At 41.8% G+C, this 17,982-nt stretch overlaps 1 protein-coding gene across 36 annotated transcripts in view; it reads right to left on the bottom strand.

Moving 5' to 3' along the window:
* Window positions 1-17,982, bottom strand: part of TENM2 (teneurin transmembrane protein 2) — a 3,966,312-nt gene that overhangs the window by 434,933 nt on the left and 3,513,397 nt on the right. For 3 of the 36 annotated variants that reach the window (XM_054252481.2, XM_078359116.1, XM_078359123.1), the window contains exon 2: window positions 10,271-10,572. The exons of 31 other annotated variants lie outside the window; for them this stretch is intronic. Coding sequence is in view for 1 of the 5 variants with exons in the window: in XM_035292095.3 (XP_035147986.3) it covers window positions 9,640-9,655 (16 nt within the window). In the remaining 4 variants the exon portion in view is untranslated. Of the gene's footprint in view, window positions 1-9,639; window positions 9,967-10,270; window positions 10,573-11,038; window positions 11,280-17,982 lie in introns of those variants that run through there. 2 more of the 36 variants (XM_035292096.3, XM_035292095.3) reach the window with 2 other exon arrangements.

The raw sequence follows: 17,982 nt of genomic DNA, 5'->3' as shown, positions 1-17,982 counted from the left end.
AAATGATCAAAGACACATTCTTAAGCAACTTCTAATGGGTTCTGTGTATTCTCTTAAGGAATGAAGGAAATAGTTGAACATATCTTACTCTAATAGCCTCTCATAAAATAGGCTGACAATCCAGTCAGTTCTAAATATTGCTGAGAGAGTTTCATGTTCAGATAGCACCCATCTGCCCATTTGATGATAGACATTCTTAAATTGAAAGTATTCTGGGCCAGGAGCAGTGGCTCATGCCTATAATCCCAGCAATATGGAAGGCCCAGACAAAAACATCATCTGAGGTCGGGAGCTTGAGACCAGCCTGACCAACACAGTTAAACACTGTCTCTACTAAAAATACAAAATTAGCTGAGCCTGGTGGCACATGCCTGTAATCCCAGCTACTTGGGAGAGTGAGGAAGGAGAATCACTTGAACCCAGGAGGTGGAGATTGCGTTGACCTAGATCGCACTGTTGAACTCCAGCCTAGGCAACAAGAGCAAAACTCCATCTCAAAAAAAAAAAAAAGAAAGTATTATGAATATGGGCTCAATAAAAGCCAAGAACTCTAAGCTCCAGCCAAGTGGACTAAGGACGTGAAGTCACTTGGAAATGCATTTTTCCAGTCCCCCCAATATGTAGGAGGACAGAAGGCAATGCTTGGGAAGAGGAGGTATCCTGGGACTATCTTGATTGGCTCTCCATGAGGAGCTGAAAGTCATGGAATGTGGATTCCCCAGCCCTTTGTGGCCTTCACTGATGCTCTGAAGGTGTTTTGCATAGCCTTGCCTTCCCACCATGGGATTCCTCATGGTGTCACATGCCAGCTGATGGACGTATGCTTTAGGCAAGCTTTCTGTGCCTGCCTTTGTGAGAGGTTCTACTATCAGACCAACTGAATTCTAATTTGGGCTCCCATACTTTCTGGCTTATTTAGCTCTTTTGATCCTCAGTTTCCTCATCTGCATAATGGAAACAATTGTTATATCTGAAACCTAATGAAAAAATGTATAATTATTATATGTATGTAAGATATCTGACACATGATAATACCTTAACAAATATTAGCTATTACAATTAACATTACTAGGTGCTCTATGCTACCAGGGCTTCTTAAACTGGAATTCATGGGCCTCTGGAGATCCATAAAATTAATAAAAGAATGCACATAAGTTCCCTGAAACAATGTGCAAATTGTTTCATGTGTGCACATATTCCTTTTCTCTGGGCATAGAACCCCCAACTTTAATCAGATGCTCAGTGTGGTTCATGTCTCCTATATTTTAAAGAATTGTGGTGTGGCTGGGCGCAGTGGCTCATGCCTGTAATTTCAGCACTTTGAAAGGCTGAGGCAGGTGGATCACGAGGTCAGGAGATCGAGACCATCCTGGCTAACATGGTGAACCACGTCTCTACTGAAAATACAAAAATTAGCTGAGCGTGGTGGCATGTGCCTCTAGTCCCAGCTACTCAGGAGGCTGAGGCAGTAAAATCCCTTAAATCCGGGAAGTGGAGGTTGCAGTGGGCCAAGATCACACCACTGCATTTGAGCTTGGGCGACAGAGAGAGACTCAATCTCAAAAAAAAAAAAAAAAAAAAAAGAAAAGAAAAGAATTGTGATGCTAGGGGTTTTAGTAGCCAGATTGTATCCTCAACAAGCTGGCAAACTAAGAACATGAGGCAGTTTCTTTAAGGCTGGTGTCTGACTGTAGGTGCGATATGCAGCTCTGGGACCTCCATTTTTAATTCCACACGATGTGTGGTTGTTTACTTTTCTTCTACTTCATAAGAGGAAATAGCATTTCAAATGCATTCCACCATGAGGATAGGCAGACAGTTAATTTTCACCTTGAACACCCCCAAGATTTAAGAAAATAAGAGAGCTTCAATCCACTGCTCCTGACCTGCCAAGCACAACATTCTCAGTAGCAGCAAGAGTCAGTCCGAAAAAAGGCTCCTCTGTTTCTGATGGGCTTCCCCAGATGCTATCAACATAGACAACAAGAGGCAGGGCAGATGGGCAGAAACAATTTGAGATCAAGAGCCAGAGAACCCTGTCCTCACCAGCTCCATACCTTGAACCTGTGGCTTTTCCTCTCACGTTCTCCTATTTCTTATTTGTCAAATAAAGTTATCCTTAATCATCAGTTCCCAACCTTGTATGTAAATGGGTCCAGATTTAATATAAAAATGGTTATTTTAGACTGCCATTTTTGTATCAATCAGCTAAGAGAATTTTTAACTCCAAAGAGGATTACCCTTCCTAATAAAATTATATTTTAGTCATCAGATGATTTGAAAACTAAATATGTTTTTTCATCTATCTGTCTATGTAAGTAAATAGATTAAGAATATCATTTATTATTGGCTATAGACAGCAAATGGTGAACATATGAGTTCGAGGACTCATTAAACAAATATTTATTCAGGATATATTAAGTGTCAGTTACTTCAACAGGGCTGCGGATACAGCATCAAACAAAAACAGTTGCTGTCTTCGCAGGCGCAATCCTAGTGCAAGAGAAGGAAAATTATAACTAAAAACATATGCAGACAATTGCTTCAAATGATGTGACAGGTGCTACAGAGAATAAACTGGATCCTGAAACACAGAAACTGGGGATGCGTCTGGGGAAAGGAGAGTTTAGATAAAGGGGTCAAGGACAGTATCGGACAGAGCTGAGATCTGAGGGATGAGAGTGGCCGGTCCTACAAAGATGCAGCAGAACTTTGTGGTGAGGATAACTTCAAGTCAGCAGGACCTATGGCAAGCCGCTGAGTCCTTCTCTGACTCATTTTCCCCATCTTTAAAATGGGGATGATGATGGGATCTAATCCATAAGGCACTCATGAGGATTAAATTAGATAGTATTTAACATTTGTCTAGGACAAAGCCTGGCCATGTGCTATTGAGGTGGTTGCAAAATAAATGTCATGCAGAGGAAAAAGTATGTGCTAAGACCCTGAGGTGGGATAAAGGATTGTTTGAGCAACTGCAAGGTGGGTGTGGCACTTGGGTGGAGCAGGTGTGGGAGGGCAGGGAAAACTGAAGTTGGAAAAGTGGTGAACGTCACAGGGGTTCTCCAGGGCACAGCAGGGGAAGAGGAATCCCATGCTAAGTTCAAAGGGAAAAAGGTGGAGAGTTTTGCTATGACCCCAGTGGACCCCTGAAGTTCACTGCCCAGAGGTTGGAAAATTATCCCTGATTTACTTTTTGTATAGTTCTTTCATTCAGTGATTTCATGCAATACCTCAGCTCTTCAAAGGGAGCAGTTTCTTTAGGTAAGAAGTTTTAAATAAAGAACCTCTATTTCATTCATGCTCATTAAACTGTTTTTCCCCCCACCTAGATTCTTGTAATAATAAATATAATTATATCCATCTTTAATGACTTTGGTTCCTTGAGCTGCAGGTGCTGGAATACTGTATTTATTAACATATTTTAAGCCCTTTAAAAAGACTGCATTAATTCCTATGATAATTTAGTACCCATAATACATTCTCTGTTCTGAATAGATGTTAATCACCACAGAATGACTGATTTGCCTGTGTACAAGTTAAGCCGTGCTCTAACTAGTAGCTAGTACCTTTTAAATTCAATATTGTTACTGAAACTGTTGATTAAACTTTAGTTGCAGTAATTGTTCCCTGCCCTCTACCAGCCCCACTCTGAGGACTCAAACCAAGAGCAAACAATTGGATTCTGTTCCATTGACGATGAGAGCGTTAATTCTGAGCGATTGTGTTTCTAGTAACATTGGTTGGGCAAAAGTTCAGCTAATGCTGGTTATTCCGAACCACGTTGGGTTTGTTAGCTGTCTGGTTAAAACAGTAGCAGTGTGAAGGTCACTATAGAGAAATATACATTAAATTGAAGACTACTTAGGGGAAGGCAGCAGGCCATCTGGCTTCTGTCTTGAGGATGGAGGATGGATAGAGTCAGTTTCTACATCGTAGAGCAAGGTGCAATCTGGCTTATGTCAGAATCCCAGCACACTACGCATTTAAACTAAAATAATTTTGGAAATAGAGAAAACATCCTATTATAAAATTTGGATGAAAACGAAATGCTGCCATTGACTACAGACAAAGGAAATAACCATTGCATGTGCCAGGTTCTGAAATCAGCCCCTCAACATGCATGGCGTCATTTAACTACGTGGCTGGGTTATCAGCGAAGTATCTCGACTATCTGCCTTTACCAGAAGCTCAGAGAACTTAAGAAACTTGCTCGGAGTCATAGTGCTAGTCAACAGCAGAGCTCCCAAGTCTGTGCTCTTAACCTTTGGCCACACTGCCTTTATAATTGGTCCCTCAATCAATCAATCAATCAATCATCCAAATGGGAAGGAGATTAAAAATGTCAGGCAGTACATAGTTAAGTATTATATCTCAGAAAAAGTGCTTTTGAAAACAAAATGTAACAACCTTTCCCTTCTTGACTTGAAGGTTAGTGATGGGAAATGGTGCTATTGATACCCTTGGGGAAATAAATCTCTATACTATGGTCTTCCTTTTGCAGTCTGTCAAGGGGTCTGCGAGGAAAGAAGAAAGCGCTGGCTTTGAGGGTGGATGTGGAGAGTGCTGAGCTGCTCTGCAAAAATATAATGAAATCCATTTGAATTTCTGGCCAATCAGAAGAGACAGAAATGCAACAGCATACTTGGCAGGGAGCTGGAGCCCCAGGTAGACAGAACTGACCCAGGGACTCTTGAAGAAGAGAGGTGCTGAATATTCTACTTAAGCTTCTTTTTATTGCCGGCATATGAAACTCTAAACTCTTCCTTTTCTTCAAACTTTCAGTAAAGTCTGTTCCACACAAGGTTTTGGGTGGATGGTTTTGTCTGCCTGAGGTTTTGTTTGCCAATTTGTTTGTTTTTTGCACATGCTGGGGGTGAGGGGCCAAGTCCCACAATTGGAGCAGCTTGGGGTGGAGAGAAAGGGACAGGCACATGACGTGATGGACTGGGAGAAGGAGCAAGTGCTAAAAAAATGAGCAAACATGAGCAAACAGGAACTCAAGGAATGCCCAGAAAGTGGGAATGGTCTGTGGAACTGGGTGTGAGCTGATACCTGGGTCACAGATTTTTGTTTTTTGTTTTTTTGATAATTATCATTCCATTATCTCCATGGAGCTGAGAAGTATTACCATCCACTATTCAGATGGATACATTAAGGCACTGAGAGCTCAGTCACTTCAACAAATGCTAAATGCTCAGAACTCTTACTCAAAGCCACTAAGGCAGCCAGGGCCCAAAGCCACGTTTCCCATAGCCAGCCTGACACTTAACTCAAAAGACAGCCCTAGCAATTTGAGACTGCAGAGCCCGTGGGATCGCGGGTCTCTCCTGGGAGGTGCTGCTGACAGACTGTCCTGCCCCGGGCTAGATGACAGGCATATGGTAGCAGATGAGTTAAGGTCTAGGAGATCAAGATGAAAAGGTGATGGCTCCTGCATCCTCCCTAGCCTCCTTTCTGCTATTCTAAGCAAACACTCAGCGGGTCTGCTTTCTCAGAAGATGCTTGTGGAACCACTAGGGTCTTCTCACAGAAGTGGGGGCAGCTCTGCCATCAGCATATGGCATAAAGTTAAATGGCTGGTGAGGAAATTAAAACATTAAAAAAAAAAACAACAAGAACCCCATCCCTTGCAAAAACCCATGTAGTACATGCACTGTGTAAAGGGGTTCAGTAAGGCTGACACCCAAGGCATGAGGAAGGCAAGAGATTGTACTAGAAAGATAAGCAGAGGCCCGTGGTGAATGACCACTTTTAAGCTGTGGTCTGCCGGAATATACGTCTTTGTCTATAGAGTCAGAATTTTGACCTGTATTTTAGATTCCACTTTCAGAAGCTTTGACTAATGGTGGGTGTGACCATACCACACCCACCATTACACAAATATATATAAATATAAATCTAGATAGGCACATGAACATATATATTTGCTTCCCTCCCAACCATATTTCTAAAGTGGGGACACTAGAATATTTGTCTCCAAACATATTTTTCTATATTTGTAAAAGCTCTTCTCCAAAATCTTTTCAGATCAGAAGCAAGTTAGTGGTAGGATGAGATCCCTTTGCAGGCGCCTGCTGACTATCTGCAGAGGTTGCAGACTGGAAGCCCTCAGGCTCCATCTGAAACACGCACATGGGTGCGTTTGGCTTACACAGTGGTAGCCAGTCCTTTTTTTTAGATGTTGAATTAGCTGTGGACATTGTGAAACTTAGACGTGTTTACATAAACCATACTGTTGTTTTTGATTTGCTCAACCTTCGCTTTGCTTACGGCTATGAGCTGGCTGGCTGTTTCAGATTTATATGGATGTGGCAGATTAAAGAATATTTAGACTTGATGATATTGAAAGTCATTCACCACAGGCTCTGCTTATCTTTCTAGTACAATCTCTTGCCTTCCTCATGCCTTGGGTGCCAGCCTTACTGAACTCAGTACTTGAAGTTACCTGATTTGCTAAACATCTGCCATGTTCTGGGTGTGGAGAGCCCAGATTCTTCCAGGGGAATCTGCCAGACCAGCTCTCTTAACAAAACTGCTTCTATGAAGCTCGTTCTGACCTCTCTGAGGGTTGCCGGCTCTGTCCTCTGCACCCACATAATACCTGGGGCCATACAAGGCTTTCTTCTCTCAGTCCTCATGGCACTGAAGACAATGCTTTGCTGCATTTTTGTTCACAGATCTTCTACATGACACTAGGAGGTCCTTGGTGGTAGTGGCAGGGGGAAGCATTTACACTTGCTTTCCCTTCCAGGGTGTGTTAGAGTGTCAGGCATGTGGGCAGGGATTAAAAGAGGCCTTAGAAAGTGAAGGGACCTCCTTGGCAACTTCTGCTACCTCTGTGCTATCTTCAGGTTAGGATGAGGCAATTCCTCTGGCCTCCAGGACAGTACACAGGGCTGAGCTTTGCTGGGTCTTCTCCAGCTCCCAGGGGAGAAGGCAGGGGTGCCATCACAAGCCTGAACTAGGTAAGCTGGGTCGCACCAAGCTGAATCTCAGCCTTTGGACCCAGAGGCTAAGAGGAGGAATCCAGCTGTAACCCCAAGAATAGGGTGTGAGCAGGAGAGGCCATCCATCCTGCAATGGCCAGGGCAGCTTCTCCACTTCCCCAGCCCCTTTTGCACCCTTTTTCCAGAATGCAAATTCCAGGAGAATTCTTCAACTAAATCATGTATCTGTGGCTATTTAGGATAGGGTTAAAGCTATTTTTTCAGGGTTAAAAAAGAGACTTGCTCCACAGGTCAGCAACTGTCACAACGATTTTTCTCTCGCCATATGCTCCCCTGAATTGCATGAATATGACATCTCTCTCTGAAGCATCTGGTCTCAGCCACTTCAAGGTACACAGGCTGAGTATATAATAACAGGAGAGGCATTCGCACTCCTGTCATCGCAAAACAAAACACTGCCCTTGCATATATCTCTGTTGTGTTTTATACAGCATTCCAGAAATGGTGCAGGAGGCAGTTCAAATAAATAGAAGCAGAATTTGGTGGTGGGGGGTAAGGGGAAGGGTTTGTAGACTTGTACATTGTGTGTGTGTGTGTGTGTGTGTGTGTGTGTGTGTGTGTGTGTGTGTATGGGTGGGTGGGTGTACATGTGTAATTACATATATGCATATACACATGCATGCTTTATGGATTGGTAATTGCCTTCACTGCCCAAACATCAATTCTTGTTTTTCATGGAAAAGAGCTAAGCATTCTAAGCATCTGATGAAAATAGAGCTCCACCAACCTGCAAAATATGGACAGAGAGGTAGGGCGTATCTCTATTTCAGCACTTTGAAATACGAAAAAGGGAAATTTCCTATCACAAGCCAAAGGCAAACTAGCACTATCAACCTCCAACCACATTTTCCAGAGTAAGAAAAAATCTGGCACATGCTGCAGTACGGAGGGTTGCCTCTCTCATGCTCATAATAATCTTTACCAAACGGATACATTTACTTAATTTTTTCCAAAGATTTCACCCCACGTTCTTCAATAGTTCATTAAAAACATCCAAATGGGTTTAATAAAAAGTTTATCACCTAATAAATGTTTCTAACGTCCATTCTTTTCTTGTCCTGAAGATCCGTGTGCTTATTTTGTCAGAAGTACAAAAAGTAGAAATGCAATTGCATTTGTGCTGATGCTAAATGTTAATAGATTTGCCTAAATGCCTGCTAATAGCCCCCCTAAAATTAGCTAGACTAGTAGTGCATACCTAATGTGTTGTTTTTGTTGTTATACTTGCTTTTTAGCTTCTCCTTCTTTTATCAGAGAGGAAAAAAAAAAAAAAAGACCCCTAGAAGAAAGTATAGGCCTTTGGATGTGAAACAACTCCAGTGTGATATGTGAATTCTGTTGAAACTATCCCACAGTTCTGACATTCTGTCATGAAGGTGACAAATCCTAGTGCTCTAATGTTTCATTAAATTAAACATGAAATGTTTAATGTTTTGTTAAATTAAACATGAAGCTGTGACTCTACACCCAAGAACCACGGCCTTCTAATGATTCTTCATATTCCTTCAGGTCACTTCTTCAGGTTATAAACACTAAGTTTTGTTTATTAGAAGTATTGTATTTCCCTGCAGTTTAGATCTACTTTCTTTGAATGTACTTATAAATAGAAACCAAAAAGCAACCCGGTTTTTGCATGCTGAAAACATTTTTAAACTCAGTCCTACAGAGACCCGCCTATTGACAACCCCTCAGCTAACCCTCCATAATCATTTTTTTTCAAATATTCACAGTGTGACTGAAAGGCTTCCAAAGGGTGGAGGTGTTACATTTTTAATCAAATCCCAAGCCCATTTCACAGATGGACATTTCCCAAAGAATGGAAGGCTTGCTGGAAAACTGTCCAAACAGATTCCTCAGACTAAAGACCAAACCTTAACATTCCCCAATAAAAAAAAAAAAAAAAAATGAAAAAACAAACCAAAAACCCTCTTTTGTCCTTATCCATGAAGATACAACTTTTCCTTCACAAGACAAAACCACAATGCTAATTTGAGAAGGCATTTGTCCAGGCAGAGAGAAATGTGGGCTTTTGGACTAACTGAATGAAAGTTTCAGTGAAACCACCTGAAGTAGCAGGTAACAAAGCACAGAGCCTAATGGGAGAGGATGGAAGGAAACTCAGCGAAAAACATGCTCCTTTCCTTACCAGTTCAATGAAATCACTGAAAGGGACTCGTAGAGTTCTTAGTAAGAATACATTCTTAGCAATACACCACATAATAAACAAAATTTCCAATACTATTTTATAAAACACTCCATTCTTACATGGAGAAAGAAAACAACAAATCTGTAGCAAAATAAGAGGAAAATATATACTCCTTTCCCTCGATGGAAATATTGGATTGTGCTTACATTTGTCAAGTGAATTTAAGTGTGCTATAGATGGTTTCCCAAGGACACCCTATAATCGTCAAACCAACAGCAGAGAACCATTCCCCTAAAGGACAAGCCACACAAAGCCTTCCTTCCCAAATCCAACTTGTCATCTGTTTTTTCTGTGTTTACACAGCAGCTCCTGTCATTGGCCAAAAACTGTAAGACAGCCCGGATTTGGTAACAGATCCTTGCCCTGTGAGAACCCTCTCCCAGCTAGTTTACCCAAATCGGTAGGAATGTAATTGACACTTACCATTCTGAAGCTTCATGTCTGTGAGGCAAACTAAATAAATTAAACGGATCCTGCTTTAATCTTCTTTTCTAGACCCCAAATGCCTTAATCAAAAGGAAAACAAAACAAAACAAAACAAATATTCCCTGAGGTTCTTTTCTAAACCACCAGAGTACAGGCAAAGGAATCGCTGTCTCTTTCGCTAAATGCCGAGAGCCTGTCCCTGAAGAGCCTCAACAACAGAGAATAATTTCTAGCATCCCTCTATTCCTTTCCCCCACTCCCCACCTTTTCCTTCACCTCTATCATTTGTGGCCAAGACTATAGGCTTAAGTTACACTGCAAATCAAAATCTGGAAGATGTTTCAATTGGATATTTGGCTTGGCAGACCTCCTGTGAAAATCCCACGTGAAGACACATTTGTTTCCCTCCTGCAAATGAACTGTGGCGTTTGTGGTCCCTCTTCCTCTCCCCAATGCACACTTTGCCTTTAAATGAGCTAAAGCTGCAGGACTTCATTTGGGGTTAGTTGTCCCGCAAAGCTCATTTGGCTCTTCCCATTAAGGCAAGAGACTCTAAAAGGCTAGCAAGATGCTTTTAACTATGTTTGAGGGGCCAGTCATATCTTGTTAGCAACAGCTGCACACTTACCCAGCTCTCAGGGCCTTGACGGAGATGTCCTATTCCTTGTGGGATTAGGAACGCAAAATGAAATTAACCAATCATTAGCTGGAGCCATCCAGGCCGCACCAGATTCTCCTTCTCCAAAAGCTGAGCAAGGCAGCCTCCTCCGGAGTTCCTTCTCTGACTTCTCCCTGGCACATCCAGCCTGCCAAGGTCCTGGCTGCAGTTTCAAAAGTACCACTCAATAAAAGGATTTTAAAGGCTGTGCCGGGAGCCGGGAGCTTCAGATCCCAGTTTGGCTTTTTCTCCATCAGCATTCCACAGCAAGCCTGCACAAAGCGAGGTACGCTACATTATTTATGTCAGCTCTAGGCTCTGGAAAACACACACTGGCATCCTGATTACTAAGAATCCTCTTGGATACAATTACACTGTTCCCACATATATTTTTCCCCATCTCTTCCCTGATTCAACCTCTTTCAGAGGGAATGAAAACACTTTGAGGCGTGTCCCAACTCATCTATTAGAAGCCAAGAGAGCTTTAAAATATGGCCACCATGGCAAATGAGGCCAGGGAAAAGGACTCTTTCCCTGGAGTGAGCAGAAGACACTCCAGGGAGGAAGGTTCAGATAACAGTTTGGGAAATGCCCTTCAAGTGGCCTCTCTGGGTTGAGGAAATTGACATGGAAGCAGCAAAGTTGAGGCACTACAAAAAACATTTTGATGAATTCATGGAAGATTGATTTAGAATGGGCAGTTAAGGGAAGTAAGAAATATTTGGCGACATGACTAACCTTCCAAGCTAGATGCAGAGCAACCACACTCACTGTACAAATGCTCCTTGGTGCCCCATTGAAGCCACAGCACTAGACAGGAAGACCGCAGATTTAGCCAAGTAGAGCAATGATTCTGTCCTCAAGTCTCCTCTTCAGCAAAATGAACAATTCCTCCAAGTCGCAGTTCACCATTTCCCTTCTCTATAGCTCAACAGCACATTACGAGCTGGGAGTATTAGCCACAGGCAGAACAAACTGCACCCTGGCACGGTAAAGGTAAGACGATGACAGGAACTTCCTCTTTTGGAGGAGTGGTGAGAAGGCTATGAAATTCCCCCACTGTCTAGCTGGAGAGTCCCTGTTTGGCAGGCAGAGAGAGGTACTTCACTTTGTGAAAGCCCCAGGCACCGCTTAGTGAAACAACCTTTGGCAGGACCTCACAGTCAAGTCAGTTCATCTAAGCAAGAAGAAGTCGGCTTGGGGAGAGAGTCCATTGTCTCATCCAAGAACACAAGGAGGCGAGAGCCACCTGCTTTTCTCAAAGGCTTCCCCTGAACATGCATCCCTGTGTTTTGCCAGTTTTCTTTTTTTTATTTGTTTTAAGTGACTGTCACTTCCAATGACTTAGTCCGACCCAACTCATGTATCTTGGGAGGAAAAGCACTGTCTGAGATGGAAGCAATGGATAGAGAACATAGTGCAGGTTAGTAGAGCAGGGCCCAGAGTGGGAAGTCCCATTCTCCAGTGCAAACATTAGAAAAGCAATGGGAATTGGGCTCCAGTGCAGGAAGAAGCAGAAATTCCCTCAGCAATAAATGAATGAAGGGTAGCATTAGAGAACACACACACACATACACACATACACATACACAGTCACACACCACACAATGATACAACCCAGCTACCCAAAAACTGGATGAATGGCAAAAAGTAAAAGATACAGATTGCCCTGTGGGATGATATTAAGTGGGTGTGTTGATTCCCTAGGCCCAGAATGCTGGGTTATCCAGCTCACTAACCTTTAAGGAGACCCTGGCCACATCTGGAAACAACTGTGTCCTCAGCTTGAAGCGGTTCTTCTCGTCCTCCCTACTAAGGAATCCAACCCACATTGTAATTTTTTTGAATAATGTTTAAAAGCAACTAACTGGAGTGATGGGAACAGAGACTATCCCTTGGGATGAAGATTATTCAAGAAAATTATTTATTCTTCCAGTAACTAAGTCATAATCAACTTAGAAGCTGACCTCAGGCTAAAAGTCTCAGCAAAGATGCCTTGGGACCCCCTCACTGCCCTGAGTGCTGTGATGTGGGAAGGTCTAAGGTTCTGCCAGGCATATGCTGACCCCATGGCCTTGATCAAGTTGTTCATCCTCCTTGAGACTCAGTTTCCTCATCTGGAAACTATGGGTAATAAGACCATATTATTTTCGAGGATTCGGTAAGAAATGTAAAGTACTTTGCTCTGTACCTAGCATCTTACGAGCTTATAATAACCCTCAGCTGTTATAAATTTTCAAAATGTTATCAGTTAAATGGCAAAAACTTACACTGCTGAGGTTCACACATGCTCGAACCACATCTCTAAGTGCTCCCCAAACAGTCAGATTGTTATTGACAATCTGTGTGCAAAGCACCATAGTCATCACTATCATTTGCCTTCAATAAACTTGTCTAGATGAGCTGCCCCATGACAGAGATGTCAATAAAAACTAAACAGTATAAAAACTGAAAGCATTAAGAAGAGGATCACGAAAGTTATCTTTTTACAAAGGAGATTCCATAGTTTTCAACATCAGCTGAACATCTTTCTGTTGATTTAACTGTAAAGTAACATTATTTCAGCTTTTTAATACCCAAACAGGGCTGCTGCATAGGAGATGGGGGGAAGAAAATGACCACAAGCCACAATCTCTAGAATCCTTCTCCTTCTTATCTATACATCCTGTCTCCCAAACTACAGGGAATGGAGGCTGAGAACTTCCAATCTGATGCAAAACTGGCATTTCCTGAAGGAGGACAAAGGTGACAGGGAAAAGGAAGAGACTTGCTCAAATTCATGCCCCCAGCACAGCTGGGCCGGAACCCACAGGACTGACCTCACATCAAATGTCCCTGCCATTCCCCAACAAGGCTGAAGATAAGACCAGTGGAACTTGTCGCCAGCCTTTCATCTCACTATCCAACAAATTGGTTTCGATTCAATCCTGCCTCTCTGCATTAGTACTGAGCTTGCATGACCAGTATTTAACTTTTTACTGAACACATTGTTTTTTTTTTTTCAGATAGTGATTTCTTTAAATTTTGATTTTAAGGTTATATTTTATGGAGAAAAGGTCCTACTTTCCACAGTTTGTTAAGTCATCTATCTAATGGTTTTGATGGCTACTTCTAAATCTTTTGAGTAAGAAAAAGCAACACATCAAACTCTTTATATTTTGTAAAGGCTAACTTTTAATAAGATGGCATCTCACATATAAGTTATTAATATGTTTGAAGAATATAGAATTTTTTTCCATATATTTTTTTCTCTAATGATATAGTTAAATGGATAATTGCACCCTTTTATGCATAAACAAATACAAGAGATCTTGAACATGAAGTTATTTGAATTACTAATCACACTTGTTGCTTACATAAACAAAGGCTATCAAAATTATAAATCTTCAGAAGAAGCAGATTCTACATTTTCTCTGCTAGGAAATATCAGCACACTATATCCCGACACTGGACTGCGTGAACATTACTTTGGTTCTTTTCTCAATTAGAATTCCAAACAACTCTATCTTTTGCTTCCTGTTAAAACACCTGAACAAGAATATGATATGTTGCATCATTCTCTGAAGCTATTTCTCCAGTTGGAACATGAATTACGAGTCCTTCTGAAACACATCAACCAAATCAAGTTGTAACATGGCCGTTTTATTCACTGCACAAATCTCAGCTAATCACTTTCTAATATGAGTCATGAATTTGTTTCATTAAGTTAGCATTTCTCAGATTTTTCCCTTATTTTGTATGTACTTCCATGGTACATACGAATGGTATAGTCAGCATTAAGTTGAACATCTCCTGTCTTACAAGGTATACTTCACATGGGTCATTCTGACTTTGCTGGGCTATTTGTACTTTTGCAATGTGTGGGGTTAAGAAGGCTTGTCGTAAAACACAGGTCTTTCTTTGTCTCTATAAATATTACAGAGGCACTCTTGATGGTCTTTAAATTCTAGGGTGTTTTTTTTTTCCATATAGAAGCTCCCACTCAATTTCTAATGATGAATGTCTCTATGCACTGCTGAGGTGAAGTTGTGTCTCACTGGCAGCAGAATTGAGAAGCTCTCATGGCTTCCAACACAGCAACCCAAGGAACTGCCTGAGGCATCTACTTCCTGTTTCCACAGGGGCAGAACAGTTGTTTAAGGCTATCTTTAAATTGGTGAGTTAGAACATTAAGGTGGCAGAGAAGATTCAGAAACCGTATAATCCTCATCTGAATAACTTTTTAAAATGAAGCAGTAGAAAAGCAGTCATCTTGTTTCCTGAAGTGAAAGGTAAACTCTTTAGAAGGAGGGCTCAGAGCATGTTTCTTGTCTGTACAAGCTGACTTGAAAACTCAGTTGATTCTAAGTTGTGGTTAGCCAAGAAAGGAGCAAATAGAGACCTCAAGGGAATCCAGGAAGTGGGTAGAGTGTGGCTCCATGTTCCCCACACCTTCCCCTCCCTTCTGCTCCAGAAAGAGGTGTCTTCTGTATACTTCTTGGGATCCTTTATGATAATGCGCTCTACTGTTTGTTCTTAGACCGAGTGAATAGTGAAGGTAGGGTTGCTTTATTGTTTCCCTATTGTTTTAGCAACCACTCTCCAGGGCAACTCGCTCTTTCTGAGCTATTCTACATCAGAGGAGAAAAACAACACAAAAAGGGTCATATGGGACTTACGTAATCCTTTAGGCCAAACCCCTCATACTACCGAGGGGGAAAAGAAGATTGAGGAAAGAGGAGATCTTCTCAGTGTCATGTAGGGGCTCACTATGGATCTGGGAAGAGAATCCTGGTGTATACATGGGATTCCCAGTGTATCCATGAGTATTCCTCTCATCTACTTAGATTCATTTTTTATTTTCCCTCTTATTCTCCCACATGAACCATCCCCTGGACTCTCCCACCCTTTTCCAAGAAGAAAGATTATAGTCAATGTTTCTTGTTTTGTGATATCCTATTACTAGGGAGGACAGTTACGTGTGTGTATTATTCTAAGGAAGGCTGTGTAGGATTTACATAGGCTTGTTGTGGGCAGAACCGAAGCTATAGGAGAGGCCATTCCCCAAAAGTGTTCATAGCCAAAGAATGGCCTCTTGCTGTAACTTATCCAACCTCTTGTTCAGACACAATTGGATTTGAATCTCTTCCTAGCTGTGTAAGTCTCCCACTTTACTCCCCATAAATACAACGAGGAGAACAAATGGTGCTTGGTTCACTTAGCCCATCTGAGGGTTAGATTTAATATGTTATTCCCGGAAGATGCTGAAGACTTGGTAGCTAGGAGCTGCTATCATCTTTCTATCATGGGCTCAGATATATTATGGGATAGTTACAAATTCTCTCCTTTTACTTGAGTCCAGATCAGAGTCCACTCCTTTGAGAGGAACCCTTCTCTGAAACGCACCTCTCCTGAGTGACCTGCAGCATCCTGCCTTATGCAGATCTCATGAAAAGTGTTAATACAACATGTCAGATTGCGGCACCATGGACATGTGTGATTTTCTGCTTAAAAAATCACAAAGAAAACACAACTTCAGACAACAGAGAACTGTGTACAGAAGCCACAGGGACTCTGTCGTGGTTGATGTATCTGTAGGCAGACAATATTCCAGGGAAGGTAGACTCACACTCATCCCCACTGACCATGGCAGAGCTGGCTCCACCTCCTCTATTAGCATGTGGGGAATTTCTCTCCATCAGCATTTCCCACGTTAGCCATTCCCTCACATTTCTGGGTATTTGTTCTATCCAGTCCTTCCTGACAGCTGCTGGAGTTGCAGTTCCATCCAGTTTTCAATTCTTTCCTTAATACTTTTCTGCAAATTGATTTATTGTTTTTGACTTTACTTTCATCTTAGTTAATATCCAAAAAAATCACAGCTTGGATGTGCTAGCTATACATGGCTACATTTATATAGATATCGCTCTATATATGTATGTAATATATATCTCCTAAAATATATTGCAAGAAATAAATATTAAAACTTTTCTAAAAATAAAAAATTCAACCATGTGCCACTTAAGGATATCTCGCATACTTGCACCACACAAATTGGTACACGGCACCCATATGTGCATTTGGAAATACTGTCCTAGATAAAATTTTATTCTTTTTTGCTTTATTGCTTTTCTTTTTCATTTTCTTTTTTTTTTTTTTGAATCAGAGTGTCTACTCTGTGCCTTTTCCCCTTCAGAATGCAGTGCCTCTGAGTGCAATGTCACCAGAAAAAGAAATGTTCTAAAAATGAAGTTTTCATTATGTCCTATAGCCCAGCTAGACAACTCAGAGAAGAGCCTACGTGCTACTTTTCATCCTGGGGACTGATGCTTGAATGTGTTAAAATGCTATTTATTTTCCGACAGGCTACTTGGGCTTGGCATCATGTAAACCCAAAGTGTTTGCAGAGATTCCCTTGAGGACAAAGGGAAAATCATCTGTATAGATCAAACATGTATTAGCTGCATTAGCCATTGGTCCCTGGAGACTGGTAAAGACCTTTTTAGACAGATTTCATTGCACAGCTTTTTAAGAGCTTTCATTGAACTAGCCTTGGGTATCACGGGTTTGGGGCTTTCTTCATGTCTTACGTGTCAGAAAAGAAAGGTGGACAACGAGAAGCTGGGATGAAAACCGCTACCTTCACTGTGGACGAACCTCAACACCAAGTCCACGCTCCCATTCCTATCAATATTTCATGTTGCCAGAGCCATAAGAAAACACATCTGTTGCCTTCCTGCATTGTAATATGTAGGATGGTGGAAAGATGATTACAGCACAGGTTCAAGGATTTAAAAATTCATCACCTTCTCAATTTAGAAAGCTGATCTGTGGTTAGGACTTATGAAAGCTCCACAGACCCGAAATGATCAACTAGGGGCAGAGCCTCTTCCCGATTTGGAGAGTGAGGGACTCAGCGAGAGGAGCGGGGAGGTTGGAACTGTGTTTGCTCAGGCTGCTGAGTGGGCCAGTTGTTGAAGGCTTCCGTTCGTCAACGTATTGTCAAAGGAATGTTTGCTTTGTATCATGGCACAGCACGGGGAATAAAGAGAGGAAAAAAAATGCTGTTACAGTTGCAAGGCCAGAAGCAAAACCCAAGTTTTCAACAGACATGCATCGCCCTGCTCCTCCAATATCGCAACACCCTTTCTGCCATAGCACAGTGGTTTCCAGTGCTGACCTTAGTTCCACTGTGCGTGCACGTGTGTGTGTGTGTGTGTGTATGTGTGTGTGTGTATGTGTGTGTGTGTATGTGCAGAACTTGTAAGCTCTTCAGCAAAGGGACCCTTTTTCAGAACCCTGGGCAGACATGTAATATTTCCCCTTCCTCTGAAAGCCTTCCAAATCATTCATCTGGATTGGTTTGACTTCTTTTTTTCACTGCTAGAAATATTTCAGAGACTCATACAATCTTACAACCTCACCACATCTCTACTAACCGGGATGCATACATCTCCTTCAGAATGCAGAGGCCCAGCCACTGCTCATGAAGAAATGGAACTTCCACTGCTAGCAAAGGTGGCCAGGAAAGTCTGGCACTTTCCAATGCTGGGTGCAAGTCTTTGTAAATTTCCAGCAGCTGCCCTACAGAAGCACGAAGGAAGGTTTAACCTGCAGCAAAATGGTTAAAAAGGAAATGAGTCTAACTTTCTGGCCTGATAAATTATTTCATATTTCTCATGCCCTGTAGCCTGCCTTTTTTT

Source organism: Callithrix jacchus, chromosome 2 (genome assembly GCF_049354715.1).
Source record: "Callithrix jacchus isolate 240 chromosome 2, calJac240_pri, whole genome shotgun sequence".
In the NCBI taxonomy this organism is placed as follows: Eukaryota; Metazoa; Chordata; class Mammalia; order Primates; family Cebidae; genus Callithrix; species Callithrix jacchus.
Note: the sequence above shows the minus strand (reverse complement) of the source record. Positions and strands in the feature narration are given on the sequence as shown.